This window comes from Aphis gossypii, chromosome 1 (assembly GCF_020184175.1).
Source record: "Aphis gossypii isolate Hap1 chromosome 1, ASM2018417v2, whole genome shotgun sequence".
In the NCBI taxonomy this organism is placed as follows: domain Eukaryota; kingdom Metazoa; phylum Arthropoda; class Insecta; order Hemiptera; family Aphididae; genus Aphis; species Aphis gossypii.
Window position 1 is genome coordinate 50,843,179 of NC_065530.1, and position 26,748 is coordinate 50,869,926.

General features: G+C 24.6%; 2 protein-coding genes across 5 annotated transcripts in view; one reads left to right on the forward strand and one right to left on the reverse strand.

Moving 5' to 3' along the window:
* The window catches only part of LOC114130012 (low-density lipoprotein receptor-like), a 76,448-nt gene extending 59,044 nt beyond the window's left edge, over positions 1-17,404 (reverse strand). For 3 of the 4 annotated variants that reach the window (XM_027994896.2, XM_027994895.2, XM_027994893.2), the window contains exon 1: positions 16,898-17,404. In XM_027994896.2, the coding sequence (XP_027850697.2) occupies positions 16,898-16,967 (70 nt within the window). In that variant the 5' untranslated portion in view covers positions 16,968-17,404. The remainder of the gene's footprint in view (positions 1-16,897) is intronic. The other variant, XM_027994894.2, reaches the window with a different exon arrangement.
* On the forward strand, positions 4,103-6,144 carry LOC126550692 (uncharacterized). The gene is made up of 7 exons (XM_050202666.1): positions 4,103-4,194; positions 4,443-4,600; positions 4,658-4,781; positions 4,858-5,017; positions 5,122-5,308; positions 5,374-5,540; positions 5,864-6,144. Exons 1-7 carry the CDS (start codon positions 4,140-4,142, stop codon positions 6,072-6,074), a joined length of 1,062 nt encoding a protein of 353 aa, XP_050058623.1. The 5' UTR covers positions 4,103-4,139; the 3' UTR covers positions 6,075-6,144.
* Positions 17,405-26,748: the final 9,344 nt, after the last annotated feature.

The window sequence follows — 26,748 nt, forward strand, 5'->3', positions numbered from 1 at the left end:
TTAAAATTACTAATTGAACTTTGGAATTCATCTATCTGTATATACCTCAGATATACATGGTCTTAATAAACATCTAACTAAAATATTCACCATATACTACGACCGTCACGATATCTTCTTTCGATCTAAAATCATTGCTAAATCTTCTAAATGATACATTTATCATTGTTGTACCATTGTACAACAATTGCTAACAATTGACACGATACCTAATGCAGGTATATTTCCTATACAATATAAGGTATTTATAGCAGTTTAGTTGTATTAAATATTTCTAATAGATAATTTAATAAAGGTAAGTTTCTTTGCAAAAGTTCATTACAAGCTGCAAAGTAAAATTATTGTTCGATCACTCTTAAAATAAAAAATAAGATAACTAAAACCTCCTAATCAATAGTTCTGGGATGCAGTAGATGCTAATGTAATGGGAAGTTTTTAGATAAAAATTATAGGTGAAGATTAAAATGTGAGTAGAAATAATTAAATGATTTTAAACGAATAAATTCTATCAGTTACAATTCATATGACGTAATTATAATTTATGCTAAAATTATGCTAATAAAACAGACCAATGTAATTAGGTAGGTACAGACTATACAATAAGACATGTTCTCAAGCAAGCTGCAATAAAAATAAAACTATCTGATATCTGATATCTATGGAAGTATAAAATGATGAGTTTAAAAAAAATATCAAAATTATTAATTTATTTTTTAATTGTTGTGTTAGTTATAGACTTATGTGCTTACTGTTAATAAAATATTTATATAATTGTATTTATAGTATAGCTTTATATGAGTAGATTATTGTAGATACCAATAACCTGTTAATTATATATATATATATCATATAAACATAAATATAATAAATTTAAAAAATTTAAAAAAGATTTTTTTAACTATATAATTTACCTAACCTTAGAAATTGTACTAATAAAGCAATTAAGATATTAAGATTAATATTAATTAATATTAATCTTTATGGCTTTAAAAAATATTACTATTAGAGTAAATTCATTCTGACGAAGTGATAAAATCTTGCAAAGTGTAAATTCTATTTCATATACTTGCAATGTTTTTATTTTCTATTCTACATACCTACGTCTAAATTTCATTTAATATGTATGGTTCCTCTTAAGTATTCATCTCCATCTCAAGCATACCTTAAGGGAAGTGAGCAAACACATGTAAACAAATTCACTAACTGTAATTAGTCTATAGTTGTTTTTGTTTGTAAATAAATAAATAAATATAATTATGGTTAATATTTAAGTAGATTCCGAGATGTATACACAATTTTAAAGTATATAATCAAATGTTTAATTTATAATAATATATATAATTATCATAACAGTATAAATAAATGGATAAATATTATTTTATACCTAATATCATATAATTTTCATATTATTTTATGATATAGGTAATTAATTAATGAAAGTTTTATGTAGGTATAGATATTGTATTTGTATGTTTAATTAATAAATGCATGAAATACAATTCATAAATAAATATTACTACAAATAAAATAATATGAGTACTTTTTCTAAGTTTAGAAAAAAATTCTTAATTTGATTTTTGATTTTCAAATTAAGAGGAAAAGAAACTAAAAAAAAAAAAAAAAAATAAATAAAAAAAAATAATGATAAACATTCATTATGAGTGTAAAAAATGCAAAATATTACACATTTTAATTAAAATATACTTCGTTATTTTTTTCTGGATTTTTAAATGTTACACTAATAATAATAATAATTTAATAACTAAAAACCTATCTTAAAATGTTAATTCATATAATTATTAAGCAAATAGAAATTATAATAAACGATCAGTATTAGTTGGTTAAGTTTTTTTTGATCATGTCTTGTTTGTATCTGTTGAAAATGTGCCAATAGAAAAATTTCGTCTACTTTTGTCAGCAGAATCGTAACTGCAACTTAACTAATTGAATGATTTGGCGACGAAAGTAATTTTATTTTATTCAATGACTCATTTGGCTCATGTTAAATTGATTTTATCTTTACTGCTATTGTTATTAAAGTGTGTAACACGCATTGAGCTTACTTTTTATTTATTAAAACATTTATACACATTGTTATAAAACAAGTCTAATTTTATTTTACTTCCATATTCTACACTAAGTTTTTTTTAAAGTGTTGTATTTATTAATATAGATACAACTGCAGTTGTGTAAAATTGCTGTTTTATTTAGAGTATAAAAAATGTAACATAAAATTTCAGAATTGCGCCTAGCCAAAATATAACATTGTTAAAATTAGACAATAAATAATCGAAGTAAAAAAAAAAAAAAATACTATGATGTTCTTGTATTTAAATTCAATGTCCTCGATTGAATTAATCATATTTTGCATAGGTTAATTACAAACGATAACATTCATTATACGGGACAAAATAATTGTAAATACTCACAATAATAAAACATACGAAAAAAAATATAAACAGGTAGATAAACCAGTTCAAACGATTACGCAAGGTCGATCAAACCGAGTTTATTGTATTGAAGGACGCTTTACGTCACTACAACTAAAGTATCAAGTGAAACATATAATATCAATCAATGAATTATCTCATAACTGTACAGAACCCATCACATTGTTTCAATTTCCAATTATTAATCAACAATGTGTATGAAATGTCGGTACTGTATATTTTGCAGAAAACGTATATTTGTAATTTCAATAAAATAGAAAATTCACAGGTGTGGTGTAAAATAATAAATATTATATAGTATTAAAACTTTTTTGTTGTACCTATATGCTGTTGCACGGAATTAAAAAAGAGCGATGGGGGATTTTATAAATCATAATCCATCAAAAATACAATTTTGACAAATCGGACATCGATTAAACCTACTCTGAGCTTCACTGCAGTAGGTACCAAAACTCTTTTGAAAATTAATTATTATATGCTGGGAAGGGAATTAATATTTCTAATTTTGGACTACATGATTCAGTTTGTCAAATGAGATATATGATCATGTACATATTTATTTTTTAATGGTAGAATCATTTCATAAGCTATTAATGTTATGTTAAAACGGACTATAGGAAAATATTTTATTAGAATATTATTTATTGTATCTATAAAGTTATCTCATATTTGAGTTAAAAATAGCAGATTTCATATTGTTTAAAATAATTTAGCCTATAGTCTTATCAAGAAAATTATAATTACATAAAATATTTATTATTTATAAATACAAAAAAGTACTTAATAAAATCTAAAATAAATATAATAAATAGAAAAGGATATTATATTACCTATATGTTTTTTTTATAAATCAAAATAAATATAAATTTATTCAGAATACCTATATTAAAAGAGTTTATGAGAGTTTTAAATATCAACCACAAAAAAGTTTTGCTGTTAGAAAGAGGGTGAGTAAAAAAAAAGAAAATTATTCATGTTTAATAATTTTTTTTTTGCTCTTTATACAGTAGTATAAGCCGAGGTATGAGTATCACTCTAACGTGATTTGGCGACAGCAATTCCTGAGTATCCTCCAATACTACTGAATACTATGTCATTGTTTCTACTACCCCCGCCAATTATTTTGATCGTATATTTACACTAATCACCATGCGAGGAATCATACCCTTTGTGGTCAAGATTAAATACAATATTTCTTTTTTTATTATATTGTTATTATTATTTATTGAGTTATCATGAATGAAAAACAATAATATTATTACATAACAGAAGGAAAATAGAGAATAAAAATAATTTTTTTTTTAACACTCTTTAAAGTTTAAATGCTGATTGCAAAAAGTTCATAAGATTTTTAAAAAATCTTTTGGAAGTCTACTGAAGTTTGAATCTATAATACATATATATATAATATAATATATACAGTAGCTTTAGGATTTAGGGACAATTGACAACGTGTAGGTATCTATAACAGTATCTATAACAACGACCGCTACAACAGCAATATTTAAATTACTATATTTTGTAATTTTTAGTTGGCTTAATTTTAAATAGTTTTATTTCAAAATTTTGTAATTGGAATTTTTATTTTAACATGGAGGAGACTGATATAAGTACACAAACCAATAACAATAGTTCTAAGACAATGTTATAGATAGCGATGATCAGGAAATAGCAGAATATGGAGACGATATGTTTATAAAGCTAAAAGATCGTGATATAAGTGTCACTGCTAATATTAAATTTAGTAAATACTAAAATACTATTTTAAATATAACTATAATATAAAATAGTTGTCCTACACTTTATGTCCAATTGTTTTCCTGAGTTTGGTTCTAATTTTGAATAATAAATTACAATTTTTATTTACAAAATAAACTTACATTTATTTTAAGATAAAATTTCATATTAAATCATAAGTAAAGTAATTAACAAGAGTATAATCAATAACTCAAGAACTACAGTTTATTTAAACAATTTATTTTTTGATACTAGATTCATCTACGGCTACTGACAAAACTAGTGCCCAAGAAACTGGTATAGCAAAACCAAGAAGTATAAACCTAAGCTTTATTGATATTTTAGACAAAGTTTGTTTTCAAAATATATTGAAAGCGTTAGAAATAAATGCACCAAAATATACATACATTCAGGTTATTAATTGCATTTTATACACAAATAAAAATGTTGAACAATGAATTTATTATTAGGATTTAAATCTAAGTAACAATAATATAAGAAGTGAATATGTCAAAAACATCATTTCTTTTTTAGAGAATAACAATAGAATAGAAAAATTAAATTTATCTGGAAATTTTTTGAACAATGAAATTGGTCTGATAAACATTATATAATAATATTAAACCTAATGATTGTTAGTTATAAAAATAAAATGTTTGTTTTCTTAAAGCCTTGTCAGCTCTTATGAAAACTATAGGAGATTTAAATGAATCCTTACAAGTGTTAAGTTTGGCATGGAATGGCATATCAGGAGAAATTTGTACAAACATAATTAGAAACCTTATGGTTAGATCGAAAAGTTTAAGAATATTGGATCTTAGTTGGAATAAGTGAGCATAACACATAGGTTGGGTACGATGATTTTAATTAATGAGAATTGAAATGCACTATTTTAAAAATTAGATAAAAAGTTGCAACTGAAATTATTGAATAGTTTCAGTGATGTTGGTAAAATATTAGGTCAAGGAATAAATCAAACAACCAGATTACAGAATTTGGATCTAAGCAACAATCCGTTTACAGATGAAGATATTGTTGATATATTGAATGGTATAGTGAATCCTACTTCATTACGAAGTTTGGGGATAAAACATGTATTTGTGAATGAACAAATTGAAAAAGTAATCAAGTCAAAATAAATTAATGAGACTTGCAAATATTTTTAAAAATTATCCATTAAATGTAGGCAATATTGAAAGCTCAATCACGAGTACCAGATTGCAATGTTAATGTAGCTGTTTATACAGGCATAAAAACTGATCCTGAAGTCGATCTGAAATCATTGTATCTAGAAAGAATTCATTTTTTGGGAGTTACTAAGCCAAAAAAAAAAAATCAAAAAATAGATATTGGGTAAGTTTTTCATGATATTTACTAAATATATTAAAATGTATAATTACATATTCCACTATTTTATAACATTTTCATTTAAATAATTAATTAATTTTCTTATATCATAAATTATTAATTAAAACTTGTGATACATTTATAAATAGGTACATCAAAGTTAACGTGATAATTTATGAAATCTCAATGATAATAATCTTTATCTTATATAATATTCTACGATACCGTTTAATATTATTGTATTTTACTATTTATAACTTATCTAAGAATTTAGGAAAATATTAAATAGAGTAGTTGAGTTATTTTAATTTAATTTTTTTTAATTATAGTCACGTGTTGCTAAAAATGAAAATTGAGACAAATCTAGAACCTATGAAATTAAGTTTGTTTTTGTCAACGTTTGAAAATTTAAAAAACGTAGCAATTATTGAACTACTAGGAGATTTGGCTAATCAATTTAGGAATGCAGATAAAGCAGTTGACGTAGCTCTTATGTTAGACAAGTACTTGGAACTATATCCAGACACTACTTTAGAGTGACTTATTATCATTATTTAGCATAAATAATTTAAATAAAAAAAATGATTAAAAAAATACGAAAACTAAAGAATGACTAATTATAATACACTAAAAAATATCAAAAATATATAAATATTTAGTTCTTTATATTTTGGGTGTTTATAGTATATTTTTCTTATATTAAATTATAAGCGTTTTAGAATTTTAGCTTATATAAAATAATATAAAATAAATCTTAATACAAATTAATAAATTTAATTAGAATAGTTAAATCTATTATACTATACTATTAGTATAGTTTCTACTTGATAATACATAATATATTAATTTCATTAACAGTAATATAACAATTTATAGAATGTTCAAAATGTATGAAAAATAAAAAAATTAACTTTTAAAATTTAGCTTCACCATAAATAATTTGAAAATATTACTTTGAATAAATAATATTTCATGTATTTTTTCGAATACAATAAAAAAAATCACAAGTATTAAATGTTAAATTATGTTTATTAAATAATTTTTAAATTTTTAAAATTATTATGTGGGTAAATATTATGTAAAAATATTCAAAACAATTATGCAGATAGGTAATCATTAAACTATTTATATGTAAACATTATTATTATTCCAATACATCTTTGCTAATTTAGCTATCATTAATTATTACAATTCTACGTTTCTAACAGGAAGAATATGTCAGTAATATAACAATGTTTAGGTTATCATAAGATATGATAAGAACATCATTGACGTAATACTATTACAAGACATCTGTAACGAGATACATATGCAAAAATATGAATGTATTATTACGTATTCCTTTGAGTGTAAAGTGTATATATGGTTATGGGTATAAATACATACATTATATAAAGTATATAGGCTTATGAGTTTTGGAGTGATTTAGTTTGAATATCTAATACAATGTTATCTAAAACTAAAATTGTAACACAATAATAATAATAATAAAAAAAAAAAAAAAAAAATGCATTAAAATATACCTTTCAATAATGTCGAAATATTAATAATAATAGAAAGATATGTATGATAAAACTAACTCTAAATGTAAAGACCAAAGCCAAAGTGTTATATCAATTTCTTGATCAATGTTCATAAGTTTTGAATAATTATGTACATATTTGTAATTTTGTAAATATAAAATGTAAACAATACATTAAATGAGGAAAAATGCATTTGATTTTCTAAAAATCAGTTCAAATTGAAAGAAATCGAAAGAAATTGAATAAAATATTTTACTAGTGGTAATCTAGTATAATGACGATAACGGTGGAGGAACGTTTAATACTATGAAATTGGTTAAGCTATATAGTAGCTAGTGTAACTTTTGACAGAATGTAGAAAAATCCTCGCCTTCATAGAAAGGGCTAGACAGTATAATTTAATTAAAATCATCTCTTCCGACCATTAATCGTTCGCAAACTGTAGCAATGGTGCCGCTTCTTCAAGAATAAAAATATTTTGGCGGGATAAAAATTGGATAAACTAAGCGGAGGAACGATGAATCATTTCTCGGAGAAACTTGCGAGAAACGGCAGCGACAACGAATAACTGTTCGAAATGTCAGAACGAATTAATCATCCCTCGAGACGCAATTTCATCCCCAAGACCAACCGTATTTTATAAGCGTAAGTCCTATGATAACATGTATAACGACAATAAACAGAGAAAAAATATTGTAAGGTGGGTGTTAAGCATAATTTTCGTCCCATGAACATTATAAAGGAACGTAATTTAGCCATCGAGTATTGCGTTCTAGAAAATTTCATTAAATTTGATTTGATTCTTTATTATAAAGTTACAAAGTTTCTAGTACATCATCATCATTATTATTTTTTTATATTATTTAATTCAACGATAAATCAAACTTCATCAGCATCGCCTATTTTAAAATGTATAATTTAAACGAAACGAAAAAGTAATTTGTGTTTTAGTGGTATATTAGTATGTACCTATGTGTAGTTTTTAAGTGTAACCTCTTTTGGTCAGTAAAGAGTTCAAATAGGTAGTATAATTTTTTGAATATGTATATTTGTATAGTTAACGAAAACTAACATTTTCCTTGTAGACAGCAAGTGAAAAATTGATTTTGATATAATTGTATTCATTTAACAAAATAATATGTAAAGATAACTTCTTAAATTAACTACTTTATTTTTAACATATTTTTCTGTATATTACTTACTAGAAAGTGCAGTAGTAGGTCACACCACGTATTACACTTAAAAATAATAAGTTAAAAATAACCAAATATTCAAAGTCAATGTTTGTTATGTTTGTAATAATTTGCGTTTTAAACAATAAAGTTATAGTATCAATAATATTTTTAGTACGGTTTATTGTTAGTAAATTATATTGATACTTAAGTCATATATAAGCATTACAATTATAATGCTTAAAAAAAAAATAAATATTAAAAACATAATGATTTGGTAAAATTTTGTAAGTTAAATAAAACATTAAAAAAATAAAATACATCTACTTAAGTATTAATATTTGTGCAAGTACTACAACATAATAAATGTATTATTTAAAGATGAAACTATACCTGTACTATTACTAAAACTATATTAATATACCTAATATAAAATAACAAAACATTCATTTATCATTTTTAAACTCCTAAAATTATAATCTTATTATATACACGTTATTCACCAAATTTTTAATTTAATTAAATGCATGCCATTACATTAACGAATGAACATTTCGAAATAAATATTGCAATAAGAATAAGAAAAAGTAAACAGATAATAATATAAGCACTATTGTTTTTTTATAATCTATAAAAGTTAAGTAGGTACTTAGGTACAGTTAAATATATTGTATCACAGATATACAGATGAGTTGTGTAAGTAAAATAGGACGAGACAATTTTGTCAACTAATGTATTGATAAAAATTCCACGAATAAAAAAAAAAAGTTTAAATTATTTTTTGCATTTAATATAAAGACTTTGGTTAGTGCATTTTGATCATAATAATTATTTAGTACAGTTAAATCAAATGAATATAATGTCTTATTGTATATAATTTAAACTACTATTTTATATCGAAGGATAACAACTTTGGAGATACTAATGAACTTAAGTTATAGCTTCCGTGATTTTATATTTAACGAATCAAAAAAAACCTTAAGAAATTTTCTAACATTTTTATAATGTTATACATTCGACCGCAAAAAGTATACTTGGTGAATGAATATGATTTGTTAGCTATATGATTATTCATTTTACAAAGCATATATACCTAACGCATTTATTAAAAATATTATTTATAATTGCATAATATAATATTAGTCTATTGTGAAAATTATTTTTAGAATGTATATAAATTATAATAATTATATTTGGGTAATTATTTTTTTATTTATCGTTGCATACAAATAAGTTAACATATCACAAATGTTTATACTAGATATACTTATATTGAATTAGATATTTATGATCAAATAAAAATGATTTGTTCGTTTACGTGAGTTTTTTTTTATAATAGTTACTATATTATTTATGATTCTTAGTTATAGTTTGGTATATCATTATTAAACTTGTATTTGTATTTAATGAAAATATATACACATTAATAGGAAATTAACAATAGATTGAGTTTGACACCATTACAGCTTTAAAACAATCATGTGGGACACTTCCTATAGAAAACAGAAACATAAATTACAATACTAAACACAAAGTTTTCAAAGGTGTTTTTAAAGTACTATTTTTCAAAATAATATTATTTTTATTTTTAAACTGTTAAAAAGTATTTAAAATAAAAACAAAAAAATTAATATAGAATTTGGCAATGATCTTTTAAAATATTAATTGTGACCATGAATTATAAGCAGTAATTATAATATTATAATAATGTAAACTATGATTATATTTTGTTGATTAGATTACAATATATTAACGCTTACATAGAATAATATTATAATTTTTAATGATAACCAACACTCATTCATGTTATGCTAGAAACAATCAATAGAAAGTTCCATTTTAATATTTTAAGTTTTCTGTTGAGACACGTATGACAAATATTTTTAGTGACCTACGTTTTTTGGCACTCAAAAGAGACGCGTAATTTCTTATCAGATTTAGTGATAATGTGGTTATAAACAATATAAAAATAAACAAATAAACAATATGAATCGTAAGTAACAGGTAATTACAAAAAATAAAAATAAAAAGCCAAATCAATTTCTATTAATTTACAGCGTTGATTTTTTACATCCACAAAAATACAAATCCATTTTAAAAGGGTTCTATCCATTGATAGTTTTATTGTTCATGTTTATCAATTTTATCGATACCATCAAGTTGGAATGTTTTTCACACATCTTGTTCGTTAAAATGAGATGGTAACTATCAACTATCATATTATAGTCAATTACCCTTGCAATTACCCATTGTACACGTGATATGTGTTTTATACGAAAACAAAAGACTAACGTCAATGGATTTCATTTTACTCATTTTAAACATGTGTCTTTATAAAAATATTTTTAAAAAATTTAAAGGAAGAGCAGTAGACTCAAAATAAAATCCACCAAATAAGTAATCGGATTTTCCACGCGTGAACAAGGAAAAGTTCAACGTACACTGCGAAAGTTTTAACCGCATTAAAATGTAATTCACCAAAAGCTGTGCGTAGTCAACGGTGGTGGCAATCTTTTTCCCGTGAGCAGGAAGCAAACGAAATTCGACGACACCTTTACCGATTTAATCAAAGGTTTTTCCTTCGGAATTCGATTTTATCTCGGTTAGTTGTTTGGAAAAAAAAGCCATACCAAAAATACTAAAATTTCCAAAAGTCATTAAAGATTCTACTTTATATTTAAATATAATATAAGGAATTGAAAATATTTTGTTTTCTATTATTTATAATGTAAAGCTAGGTCGTACCTACAGTGTTTTTTTATATACCTATTCTATTTGAATATATATTTTTTAAATAGTATGTTTTATAAATATTATAAATACCTATATTTATTAGGTACATGATATTAACTAAATAACAATTATACAGTTCAATAAACAATAATAAACTATTTACTCACAAAGTCAATTTTAATACATATATTTAGTATGTTATATCTGTGTAAATAAATATATACCTACATATACCTACATAATTATATAATATCTGTCTTTGATATAATATTATACAGCTAACATAGAAAATTAATTAAAATTATTTAATACTTTATATATCATTTCTATTTTATCTCTTAACACGTATATTGTTATTATATTCTTCGTTATATCTATACTAGTTTTTTACGAAATAATGAACATTTTATTATGGTTAACTCAAAAGATCATCATGAAAATAAATATAAATTATCTATCAAATTATACGATAAGAATGAAGGAAAATGAATGTTTACTATAATAATATTATAGTCTTTACTTACAGCAATGTTATTTTTTTTTATTGAAGATGTTAATATTTTTGTGCTTATAAAAAAGAACTATATTCTTAATTTGTATTAATCACTTTTTATTTTAAACTTAAATACATTAAGCTCATAATATTGTTATTAGTTTTAACAAAGGTTAGATGAACATCGTTAGCGATCGATATTAATATTTTATATATAATAAATATAACACGTATACACTATACATGTTATATATTATAATATACATACACTTTTTGATATTTTTTAATCAAAACCATATTGTCTTAACACTTATTGAGGACATAATATTGTCTGAATATTTTTTTTTCGATTATCTGGATCATGTTCATACTTAAATCAAGTAGATATAATTTATCAACATAATTAAACAAACAGTCACTTAACAATTAAGGATAATTAATTTAAAAAATATTAATGCTTATATGCATCCTTAGGGCGTTTTTTATAGTATAAATGTTATACTGATAGTACTTGTAATATCATCATAGTATTTTCATATTCTAATACTATTCTATTACATTTTTTTAACTGTATTTGACATGTCAAATATTGCGATCAACATTTGTCAACCTAAACAACTCGAAACCAAGTGATTTGTCAATCATTTATGCTCGGTGTTAATAGAGCTGAATCGTAGATTATAGAGTTTGTGAATTATATAAAACGATCACAATAAATTTGAAAAAATAAATCCAAGGCTATAATTTAATTAAATAGTAAGATCTAAAGTCAAATTTATTCTTAGGACGTTATGTCAAAATTGCGAAAACTGTTTCTTATTGTAAAACTTATATGACAAAATATTCTTTACAAATATATAATTAAACTTTAGTTATTTCATAAAGCTCACCCTAATTCATTTTTGTTCGAAGCATTATTGAAATTGTATCGGTAACTTCATAAGTATTATAGACAATAATAAATTACGTCAACAACTTTTGTTTTATAATATTATATCATCGTCAAGATTAAGATTTCATATGATAGACATACTGAGTTTATTCGCAGACGCATTTAAACGTAAATATTATTCGCAATCCCTTAGGAGGCACATGTCCAAATATTATTAACGTCAAAACAACTAGTAACGTTTTAGAATCCGCCAGTACGCATGTCAAAATAAAATATTTGGTTTAGTAAAATATGTCATTAATATAAAATTAAAATATTATAATAGTTTGTCTAATATATAAGTATCAAAATAATGTTCACAATAATATATATACATATTATGTAAGATATGAATTTTAGTATTTTACATAAAGTAACTGTTTTTATTATTTATTGAAATTCGAGTTAAAACATAATTATTATCAAACATCAATCAGAAAAAAACTGTTTAATCAAATTTTGACGATTAACATTTAAATATAGGTATATTATATTGAAATCAAAAACAATACTTTGTATAAAAAAACAATCATTTCAACAAATCACTTATAATTGTATGTATATGTTAAATTAAGTTTCGATAACTTGGGAAATTAGTTATGGAAACTGTATGTTTGTTACTGTAAGGTTCTACAGGTATAATAGTACTAGAGGTGTTTGGAACATTTGGAATGTGTTTTTGTACTGAGGATATGACTTCAACGCAATGAATCCGAGTGGTTATACTCATCCGAGAGCAAGCTACGTCGGACGGTGTTCGACTGTAGCACTATTTATAGGGACTACGGATAAATATTTTGTAAATTTCAAAGCATTGAAAAATATATATATTTTAAAATTATTATTATATCGGCACATTTTAGAAATAGTTAATATTGGTAATATAAAAGCAATTATTTTTAATCCTTGTTGATATTTTCAGTTTTTAATATGTTTATATATTTATTATATAATACAATAGGTTACATACACATTGAATAATTAAAAAAAAAAACTATTTAGAATTCTATGAGTATACTGTTTGAATATACAAATTTTTATTGACCTATGGATCTTTCGACACCCAGACACCCAGATTAATGGTTTATATGCGTTTGAATACAACATAAAAAGGAAAATTGAAAATTGAATAAACTGAATTTCCATATAAACAGAATAGAAAGTATCGAAACACAGGTGAAGTGTGTTTAAAAGATGAGGGAAATGTGCACCACGTTTAATTTTTTGTGTAACTCCCCTTCACAAACACACACACACACACACACACACATACACAAAATAAAATTTCTTAAATAAAAATTTCGACTGGATGGACAAAAGACAGGAAGGTTGAAGAAAAAAATTGTACCTACATTAATTATTGATGTATTTCCCAAGCGGTTTTTTCCTCACCGCGTCGATATTGCAGGCTGAGGTATATAATGTTGAGGAAGCTGTCGAGTTAAGACGGTGATTGATGAAGTACTTACCGATGATCTGTGCCTGTGCAGGGTGCATGTATCTTATATAGGTATATATCACGATACAAGAAGAAAACAAAATAAATAGGTATTCGCATATACCTGGGTCACGGTTAATGGTAAATGTGTCAAAACTCCTCGATACCTCGGTATGTCACCCCCTTTAGCCGACCTCATGACAAAAACATTTCGACCATTTTGATTACAATATAAAAAAATAGATGTATTTTATTTAAACACCAAAAGATATGATACTTGATATAGAGAAATTTTTAAACAATATGGTACTAAGAAATCGACCACATACAAAGAAGAATATCTTGTTTATATTATACATATATAATATTATATTATATTCGATGAATTGACGTATAATAGTCATGTTAAGGTAGGTAATATAATATTACGGAATTCCAATAAATGTCATGTGAGTGGGGACACGAATCCTCTATCATTTGTTAAACGCATACTGTATATTTGTCATCGATAGTTAGGGATCGGTGAATAATTAGCTCAGTACATGTAAATGATCATCCTATGAAACTATGAAAATCATAATATTATGTCATATCCTTTTAAACAAACAAAATGTTTGTCAAGTATGCATAGCGCATAGATATTAAACATAATATTTGGCTTAAATCATTGACTAATAATATACTCTTTAAGTATTTTTTTTCAAATTAAAACTATTGGATAGTATATTATCATGCACCCTAATAATGAAATCATATATATAACTCGATGTTATCATAATTGGTAATCAACATAATAGAGGAAATTAAATCCAGATTAAACTATACACTGTATATTCATAAATTTATTAATATGATTTCATTAATTTTACCTATACCTATACATCAACTTGTTCTTCGATCGTATACACTAAAATAGTGCCTTAAATTTAAGTTTAATAAATAGACGAGTAAATAGTATAGGTACCTATATTTATATACATATGCATTTAATAACTTTACAATTAAGAAAGTTTTGATCAAATTGTTTATTTAGGATTATTTATACTTAACGTAGGCAGTTCTAGTAAATATGTTCAAGTACCTGTAAGTATTAAAATGTTTTAAATAATCAATAGTTTTTAAAATAAAAATATTATACAATTTTTTAAATTTTTAAATCATTATCAGCTATTTAATTTACTTTTTAAAAATGTATATGGATAATAACTAGAATAATGACTACAAAGTAGTTATGAGCTTATGGCATACGAGATTATAAGTTATAACTGAATTAAAACTAAAATGGTAAGAAAAAAATTTTAATAAACATTTAATAGAGAACAGACTTTATAAGGTGGAGTTGGATTATTTAAACATTATTATAAAATATACCTAAATAAACATTTTAAAAACTATAACCCAATGAGAGGCTAATATATTACAGAACATTGTAATTAACATTTATATTTTAAAATTTCACTGCCTAACAAAAAATAGTTCAAAATATTAGGCACTTTATAAATCTGTAACAATTAATTAAAAATTAATATTTATATGTTTGCGTTTTGGTGAAATTTACTATAACTAGTATCCTATATCTATGAAAAAAACAATAAGAATTTAATTTATAAGGAATTTTAGACAATTTTGTTTGAACAACGTAATATATTTCAGCAATGATTTTCACTTCAACGCATTATTATTATTTTTCGATAATATGTAACGAGTGTGGCGTAAGTAATTTTTTGACTCGTTTTGGTATGCTCGTACCAATTCATCACCCGCTGATGTGACTATCTGAGACGGTAGCGGATAAAATTTGAATTCCGCGTCTGTAGTCGAGAGGCGTTAATCTAACCTCTTCTCATATATAATATATAATATCGTATACATATATAATACTCGTAGTGTGTATATACCTGAAGTGTATATAATATATTATAGGGAACCATCAATTTCACCCACGCCGCATACACCAAATCCCGAGTTCCGCTGTTTTGCCCCATTAGACAGCCTTCGATATTTTACCTAACCCACCGTCCCTGTAATAATACTGCAGTAAAATTACATCGTCTAACGTTCTCTGAGTTTTCTCGAAATCCATAGATGTAGGTTTATACTCGCGGGTAAATAATATGCGGAATAATAGCTAATAAGGAATAGACCGTATACATTTATCAATACTGATAGATTTTAAAATGACTAAACCTACACAAGAAAACATGTTATTTTTTTACTTAGGCATTTAAAAGAAAATAATTTAAATAATCACAATAACAATAACAATAATAATAATAATAATAATAAAGCATACTCAAAAACCGCGGGAAAACGACAAACGCACGTGTCGATAACTAAATGGTGTGCATATATACATACATCGTAAAACCTAATATAGCCAAGTGTTTGATAATGCGTTTGTATTCCCACCAAAAATGTTACAATACATTATAGCAAAATAACGACATACTATTAATCGGTGTAAGATGAAATAAAACCTTAAGTGTACCAATACAATGTTTTTAATGTACCTGCAATGCATTTTAATGTGGTTATTAGAAGAAAAAAATGGTCAATGTCTCATTGACTATTTGATTAATAATTATGTTTCCGGTTTGGTTGAAAATGTATTTTTTTTTACCATACATACGATGGTTGTTACGCCTGTCAGGGGCATACCGCATACGTTATGTGCCCTAGTATAAATTGTTTTTAGTGTTATTAAAACATTGTCATTGATGATTTTCCATACTTATACACAAATAGGTAAGTACTTACACAGTTACACATTCGTATGGTGAACCACGAACATATTTTGGGTATTTGATGAAGACGAACCTAGCAATTTTTTCATTAGAATTATTATTGCTCAATAAGAATAATCCGAACAAATTTTTGAAGATCGAATGCCAATGTGTAATGGTGGAGTATTAACCTAACTTAACCTAATCGAAATGCCTATAATAAGCAGTACGTAATAAATATACGGATAAAAATAATAATATGATATCATCAAATTTATTTTTTTTTTGGCGCACGTTAGAATTACTGTAGGTACATGATATTATATAATTATTTTAATATAAACACTCACCTGTGGACTGGGCCAATGTGCCGCCAAAACACAGCAACAATATCGCGAACATGATACTACAAGTCCTCATTTTTATATAAATATAGTATTAATAATTATTATCTATTGTCGCTGTTTTCTAAACGAATCGCATACACGGCGTAAGTAGGTAATATACTTCGTATGCGTGATCGATGAAAAACACTCGTCGTTGTAATTGTTCGGTAAGATCGCGCGATCCGAACGACGTATATAATATTATAGTATTTATTTCTATGACAATTTATTTGACGGTCTAAACGGACAAACTAAAAAATAATAATAAAAAAAAATTTAACCGATTGAAAAAAAAAAAAACCGAAAATAATATCGAACAGAAATAAACTATCCGTTGGTCGTTACTATACGCGAGAAAAAGACGCGGAGAAAAATCGACAGTAAACGAATAAATAAACACGCAGGAAGGAAGCGCGTATGAACCGCCACGCGACGTATCAACGAAACGATCGACTGACGACTGGGTGGCTGGACCCTACTAGCTCGTGAACGGATTGCCGGTGACGCGGCGGCGTCGGCGGCAACCGTCGCCACCGCGTTGGCCGGGAGAGGGGCCCGGACCCTCGCAGCCTACCTTACACGCGCGCCAATTATTCCGTACGCGGCTCGCGTATCTATATATATAAAATATACAATTTACCTCTGACGTGTATCTATGAACAATTTTCATATTTTCTTCCGCTGCTCCGTCTTCAGACCTTAGATATTATAATACCGATCGATGATCGTCAATCGTCGATCATAGCAGTGGCGAGTCCGTCGATCGGTGAGCAGACTGTTGGTTCAACCAAATAATATATTTTATCGGACAACTCGTACAGATCGTAATAATATTCGATGACCTATAATTATTACGATTATTTTTAATATAATAATATAATATTTACTATAAATGTCATTGCCGAGTGACGTTTGAGGCATGCCTATCACGTAAACAGAATAAATTCAAACACAACACCGGTATTTCTTGGAATGAACGTATATTATACAACTACCGTAGTGGTTTAATTTTAATTTCGTAACGAAAAATCGTTAATAATAATTAAACGAAATTTATTTTTAGGTTAATACCGTGTATTGGGAACAATTCGTCGCATAAATGAGCTGTAATAAGATGCATTTCTGTAATGTACGATTGATAGGAAATTACGAGTAACTACATATTATTTACATTAAATTAATTATTGTACATTATATTATATTATTATATTGACGGATTTTATAACATTACAAAGATCCAATTGATATATTTGGGGACAAATTGTCAAAATGATATGCTTTTTATTAAGCGATTGATCAAACAGTTTTTATAAAAAATATAACTTTTAAATTTAAAATAATCTTATCTTCAAAAGTTATTGTCTTGCAGATATAGATATAGTTCCCATGACACTGCCGAACCCTGAAGGCCGAAGTTAGCGAGCGAGACGAGTGTATAATTCCAGAAATTATTATCCTTTTTTTCTGAAGGTATATCATTGTTATGTACGTATTTGACATTTTCCTTCGGTACAAATCTTCGTCTGGGTACGTTACATACATTTTATTACCAAGTTTAATGGTCAAAGCCAACAGAATAATATATTATTTTACCATTTCAGTCCCCCGTAAAGAAAACATGCTCAATCCTAGTATAGTGAATGTATAGATACATGAATTCATATTTAACATCAGTTAAAAACACTGATGCTCTGTTTAAATATTTTATAAAAACACAGAGTATATTACAAACGGTAAATTATCATAGATAATAAGTAGGTATTTACTTTATAATTCTAGAAGTTTGATAACAACTATGTATAAATATTACATACCTATGTATATATATATTTATATATATATATTAAATATATTCTAAATTATCATCAAGTTATCATTATAGTATTATCGTTACTCATTATGACAATATCAAAAGGTATATACTATGTACAACTGTATAAATAATTAGATTTATTTTGATATTCATGGTTGATAAATCTTGTGATAATATTAAATATATGTATATTATATTGTACCTTTCCTTATTTGATGTGTATAATATAATCTATTTTATATATTTTACAGTAATTTTAAGTAATTATTAGAGTAATTACGTATTATCGAAAATTATATTTGAAAGTATAGATTTATGTAATTGTTGAAGTATCAAGGCATTAACTAAAGTAAATAGTATAACAATAATATAAAAGTATACAACATAAATTTCAAAAAGTTTAAATAAAAAGTTATTATTTTTAATTTTTATAAAGTTTAATACGAAATTACGGAATAATCTATTTTGAACATGACATATATATATATTTCTGAGTTTTTACAAGATTTATGACATTAATGTATTATTAGCTAACAGTTAAACAGTATTATTAAATGAAGATTCTGCAGAAGACATGCAGGATCCACATTATTATTGATTATGCTACGTGATAGGTTAATTTTTAAGGTAGTTTGTGGTAACAATGGAAACATAAAAAAAATCAAAAAATCACAGAGCGGGAAGATCATTGAGGTACTTTAAAATATATTAAAGAAAGTAATTCAGGTGAGTAATATTATCTCCTAACAATCAATCCAAGAACTGTTAATGCCCGAATACGTCTTCGCTTCGCCGAGAACACTAAACCAAGTTGTGATGCAACAGGTTCATAGTTAACTCATGATTATGAGGTTTACAAGAGACATGCAAAGCTTGCATATCTTAAGCATTTTCGATGAACCTTTTTCAGCTTTCAATCATTATAGATTAACTGTTATTTTTTCAAGTCAAACTTGACTTGAATACTATACAATAATTGCAAACTATATAAATTAAATAATTCTAACTCAATAATATCTGTATAGAATTCCAATATGAAATCCAAATTAATTACTTTCTATTCAATGTATTTTATCAGGAATAAGTTCCTTTACATTTATTAAGAATTTATTATTTTAGTTTTTAAGTAATTATAGTCTTCATGTTTTAACAAGCGTATTAAAATAACATATAACTGAATGGATTTAAAATTTTTAAAAGTAGTTAAATCTTAAATTGTCTACTGCTAAATAGAAATCTTTGTAGAAGTTTACACCATTATAGATCATATATGTTTATTGTATATATCTATATAATATATTCTATGCAATTTTATATTATTTTTAAATACTTTTATGAGTAACCTATACTTTGTGTATTTAACTCATATATTTATGATATTTTCAAGTGGTTTTGACTAATAAATTGCTCTACTCTATTGAATATTGTAGGTAATAACTTTAGACAATAAACTCTCAGTTACTGTGGTTAAACATTTTTATAATTGCTTAAAATAAAATATATATTATTATATATACATAGTTAACTTTGTATAATAGTATTTTAAGTTATTAATGTCTTGTAAAATTGAAATTTATAATTAAATTTTTAAAATCAAACTTGCATACATATCTGATTTTTCACTATTTAATTATCTACCTACTAAGATAATCATCCATGTAAAATAAATCCATGTAAAGACTACGTTTGAAAGTTTTGAGGTAGTTTTAAAACAGTTTATTCCCCTTCACATCACTGATACTTAGTATTAAATTATTGCAATTAATTTATTTCTAAGAAAATAATGAATAAAATTAACATGAATATAATATATTATATTCATATCATTATTAAAGAAAGATAACAATAAATAGAAGCTCATCATAATATATAAATTAAGAGCTTATAGTTAATGTGTTTGAACTATTAATTGAAGTATTTCCGAGTTTTGACAGACCTATTTAGTATAGTAAAGTATTTGCATTTAACTATAGTTAGTTAATTATATAATTAACTTGATAAATTAGTAAGATAAATTAATTATTATTGTAATAACATCAGTTTTTTTTTTTGGTTAATTTGAAAAATAATTGTTTATAACTAAGTTAAAATCATGTTTATACAAATATATAAAAGTGATTAAAATAAAAAAAAAATATATATATTTTTGTTTAATAATTTAGCATAGCACCAAATATATAATTATTTCAAATACTACAATATTTAATAAGTAGGAAAATCTATTATACTTGTTTTTAACCGAGTTAGGTTTTTATCCATATCAACTTAAACTTTAAGAATTAAATATAAGAATAAATTATGTGAAATGTGCAGTACTGCACAAATTGGTTTAAAGTTTTTATTAATTGCATTTAAAAATATTTTCAATGAAAAATGGTTTTATTTTATAAGCTTGACATTAAAAATACCATTAAAATGAATAGTAATAATATTTATTAATAAAAAAAGTGACACTCAATTAAAATTTGGAAGTGACAAACAACAATTATTATCCTTAAAAAACTATTAGGAATCATTTCTAGATATATCCAACATGGCAACATCATTCCAAATTCCAAATTTAGATTTAGATCTCCATGAATCCATGAACCATTAAACTGTGTATACCAAATTCCTCACATTATTAATTTCACTTATGGGAACAAAGTAATACTGTGCAGTAGTAGTTCTCGATGTGGCCCATGTCCTTTAATAGATTATTCCATAAAAAGACCTTCTTTGAACTTATAATAAATCCTCCCTATTCTGATTAAACCTTACCTGTAAAACCATAATTTTTCAGTTCAAGTGAAGATTAGTTTTTTCAGATATTCAGTAAGATTTCACGACAATAGCTTTAAGTCTCCCGAGAATGCGACTTAGCTCTTTTTATATACTTATATACTATTTTTTTTTTTTTTTTACAACACACCGAGATATCTTTGAAAATACTAAAAAGTTACCCTCAGACAGTATTTCCATAAAATAATGTTAACATAATTCAAGAGCAAATCATGATCTAGAACAGATATGTTTTATCTACTCTTCTTCGTTTCAAATAATTACTAGGAATAAATTCTTATTTTATTTATCTATTATAATCAGACTAATGTACTTACTCTTATGGCATTCAGAAATGAGACTCAACCAAACTTTCAAACCTAAATACTAGAAGGATTCAGGATTTTTAGTTTATTAAACTTATAGGATATTTTGAAATAATAATATCCACAGTGATTTAAATATTTCAACTTATAACTATACAAATCATATAGATTCCTACTACCTAAAATGTTAACCTATAAAAAAAATCCGATAATTAATTCACTATTTGTTCAAATAATATCAAATACCTCACACACACACACACACAAAATGAATTATTAAAAAAACTCAAAATTAATTTGAGCAAGAAAATTTCTAATTTAATCGATCGGGTGACATTACTATAATACAATTGTATTAAAAAAGTTGTAATTAAAAAAATGAAGCTCGGAAGCCATTAACTTTATATTATGTTATGTATACATATATTTTTTTGAAGTGGATAAATTTTATTTTAACAAATTATTAAATAAAATTATTATTAACTAAAGATATACCTGTCTACTTAATACTTGTATCACAATTTACCTATAGGTTTTTTTTTGTTTTTTTTTTATTTTTTTTTATTAGTGTTTTGGTGATATTATAAAGTTATAGTTTAAGATCGTTTGTTATTTAACAGAAAAATATCCAAAACAAAAAAAATTGATTCACGTATTTATAAATGTACAATATTTTGTTGCTCCTTTGATAGAATTTAACGTTTTGAATACTTACAGATAAAACTTCTATAACCATGTTGATATCTTAATTTTTTAATGTAATTAAGGATAATATTAAATACATTTATTATTATTAACGTTATTATGTACAAGTATCAGGTATACATGTTATACTTTATTTGTACATAGTTATGGATAAAATGTTTATTGTATATTAAGTTTCAGATTCTGAGAAATCCCAAGAATGTATTTGTTTTACTGTGGTATTTTCATTTTATCACTTTTTTTGCTAGAACAGTTATTTGAGTGTTCAAAAAGTTTTATCTGGTACCTTTAAAGACTGGCTGTAATCAAGGTTGCGTTATAGTAAGTACTTTTGAGAGTTAATTTTACGATTGTTCTTGAGAACGTGAAAGAAAAATAACTCAAAATATTTTGAGTTAACTGTAGTGTCTATAGCATGATTTTGTAGATATTTTATCAAATTCAGCTATTTAACCACAAATCAAAAGTAATTTGAATTCAACATTTTTTTTTTTTTTTATAAAAATATTATTATTAAAGAACAAATTAATAAAAGTAATTAATTGTTTCGTAGTATCTATGTATTAATATATATTGGATTCTATATTCTACGTTTCATATCGTACTAGATAATATATGTTTAATATTTTGTACACAAAAGCTACTTAGTGTAGTATTGTAATGTTTAAATATTTTAAACGCCTAAGTTTAAAACTTTTTAATATGAATCTTATCATGAAGTTTATTAATACATTACATAAAATTGAAAACAATGTTTTCAAAAAAAGTATTGTTTCATTACCGAATTTTTAAGTTGTAAAAGACTGTAAGAGTTCGTGAAATGTTTCTCAATAATACAGCGATGCTACATTGGTACGTGTTACGTGATTTTTATCAAGATGCATCAATCACATTTATTATATTGAATACGAGCATAATCTGCTGAATCAATTGTTACCCAATTAGCTTGATATAAAAATGCATTGTCATGAATGCCGTGAATGCATAATCAGTCGTGGTAATAAAACACATCAGTGCATATACCTATAATTCAATATTTCATGCTATCATCAAATAAAATACTTACGTAAAATTTCACGTTTTAAAGTCATTGAAAAATAAAAAAATTGATCTAACTTCAAAAAATTAGTTATAAAAAAATATAATGGTGCAGGACTTTACTCATATCTTAAGCGATAAGAGACATTTTTGTTAATCCACAATGAATTTATTAATATTGCACGTAGTTTAAAGTCATATTACTCGTATATTGTTAACATAAGCATAGTATAATTTATTCCTTATACTATGAACACAAGTACATGCAATACGAAATTATTTGATTGTGTTTTTAATTTAATTAAATAATAACAATATTTTTAAATGTAAATAAAATTATTGAATTATTGTTCTTGTAATACAACAATACCTAATTTAATCTTCAAAATAAAAATGTATTTGTTTGTTATAAATTGAACTTTGTAAGATATTTTACTCTAATTTCATTAAACAAAAAAATCAAATAATCTTACCCATGAAAGTATGTATAAATATCTAATAGATAACATTTTGTCAAGTTCAATTGATTACGCACCTAAAATATATTTTGTACGCTATTTTGAATGAATGCCAGAGAATTGTTTATTAATGATTTGTTATTTTCTATTATATTTATTTGATCATGAATATTCATGATATATTTGTTAATTTTTATTTAGAAATTACTGCATAATCAAATTGTGTAGTAAATTCACCTTGTTAAAATAGATTATTCAAATTTAGTAAATTTACTACATAAATCCTCTAACTCTCTAAAGAAGTAATTTATACTTAATACATGTACAATACACATTGTATATAAGTTATATTTTAACAGTTTCGTGTGTGAAATTGATTACAAAACTTTATAATAAAATCCATAGTAAATATAATGCAATGATAGATATTAACGAGTATATTGACAAGAGATTCATAGGAATTTTACTTTCTGCCATATTCTGTGAAATTTATTCAAAATAATTTTTATAAATATTTTTAAATAATATAAAAGCAATTTAGTATTGTATATTTACTGTAAAATTTGCGCACATGGTCTAAAGCATGCATACTACGAATGTTAATTGTCCTTATAAATAGACACCTACTATAATAATAAATTACCTATACCTATTGTGGTTGTTATTACAATATTTAATTAAATAATAAAATAGGAATTTAAATTGTGTTGATATAGATTAACATCGTATTATTATGCAACACTGAATTTTTTGATAAAAAATAAAATATGAATTCATATAAACGTTTCTTTTATTAAAACTTTAAAAAAAAACATTGAATCGTGATAGATATTTTAATTATTTAACAATACACCCACAATATAATTTTAGATTTTTTTTTCATTCATTTCATGTAGATTATATTGTTCTTTACACACTGGAAGTTATTTTTATCATTCATGTAAGGTGATAACTGATTAAAGATTTTTTATATTATGTAAAATATATCGATGTTACGTATTCTATTGATACACAAAAACTGCATAATATATTACTAACTGCATGTTATGTCATATAATTTTGACTACCGACAGACTGTGTCAATTTGTCGTCATCATATAATCAAACGATGAGAGGAAGCTTTAGTACAGCACTAATTGTATAATAATCAGACTGCAGATTTCCCTTTTCGAGTTTCCACATCATCACTCTGTGTGAGCTAGGTATCTGACATATATTACTGTTATTATATAGTCTCAAGTATAATATTATGTTATAACAATAAGATTCACGGGTGGCTTTTTTGTTTAATAATATTACAATTTAATATTTATACGTATTAAATCGTATCATAGTGTGGCACGGGTGTGTTCCTCGATAATGATACATTTTAAAAGCGTTAATACTGTTTTTTATTTAAATGTAAAAATGTAAAAAATGTATAGTTAAAAAATCATTCAATAATACCTGTTAGTTGTTTTAACTATATGTTTGATTTTTATACCAACTATTACAACATTACTTATGTGAATTCGTGAATATGTGTATTGCGATAGTCAAATTGTAGCTAGAAATTTATTAGTTTTTTAATAGGTCCGAAAGATTTGAAAAACATTTATTGAATCTAGAAAAATAACTAGTTAATAATGGTTTGTGTATTTTAGATTCTGAGCGAAGCGATAAATACATATATTGATTTTATAATTATTTTGTGTAGGTATATATACATAATGAGTAGTCTAAAAATGCTTTGACTTACTGTTTTTGAGGATAGTTTTAGAGAAAAAAATGATCCAATATGTTTGTTAGAGAAGTAAAAATTAAAAATTTCAAGAATTTTGCAAAATATCACAAAAGCAAAACAAAAATTGACATATAAGAAAATTAAGGAAAAAAATAGAAAATTTCACGCATATTATTCAGTTATAAATAAAATCAATTTGTTTTTTTTTTGTGTTATTCAAAAGCGAATAATCATATATATTTGAAATTTTCAAATGTGATATTTCCAACAAAAATTAATTCAACTTTCTGTATTATTAATAATAAAATAAATTACTTTACCTAATAGCAATATCGAAAAACATAACATGAAATATTATATTTAGTGATATAGGTTTCAAATACACTAGATTATCTACTAAGAATCATTTTTCATATACATACATCATTGAATTGAATTCTAATTTAACACATCTATCATATAGCAATGAACCACTCGACATCTACCGTTCAGAAAAAATGATACACACTTATCCAACTTTTTACTTTGATTTATTAAAAATGCAATATTTTATGGTAGGTTACTCGAGTACACAACTTAATAAAAAATAAATAATGATGAATCTATAGAAACAAAAATGTTTGTATGTAAATCCAATAATAAATATAAATATTTTTTGTGGTCCAGTTTTTTCCAGATTGTCGGATCCAGACTATCACAGACTACCTATTGCTGTTCATGAGAATGAAGGATAACTGAAGTTTTATAATGAATTCAAGTTTTTTATTTTATAACGATTCATTACAAAACGATAGTATGTTGTGATACTAAAATTGTGAAATGCAAAATGCGATAACGATAAATTGTTGTGCAGTATACATACTTACATATAAAATATGAATTGAAATCATTTTAATACAACTTTTTAAAACTAATTTACTATATTATTACTTAACCAATTTATTTGAGTCTTAATGTTGTATATTAATTTGGATGCATCCTGATTTTTTCAA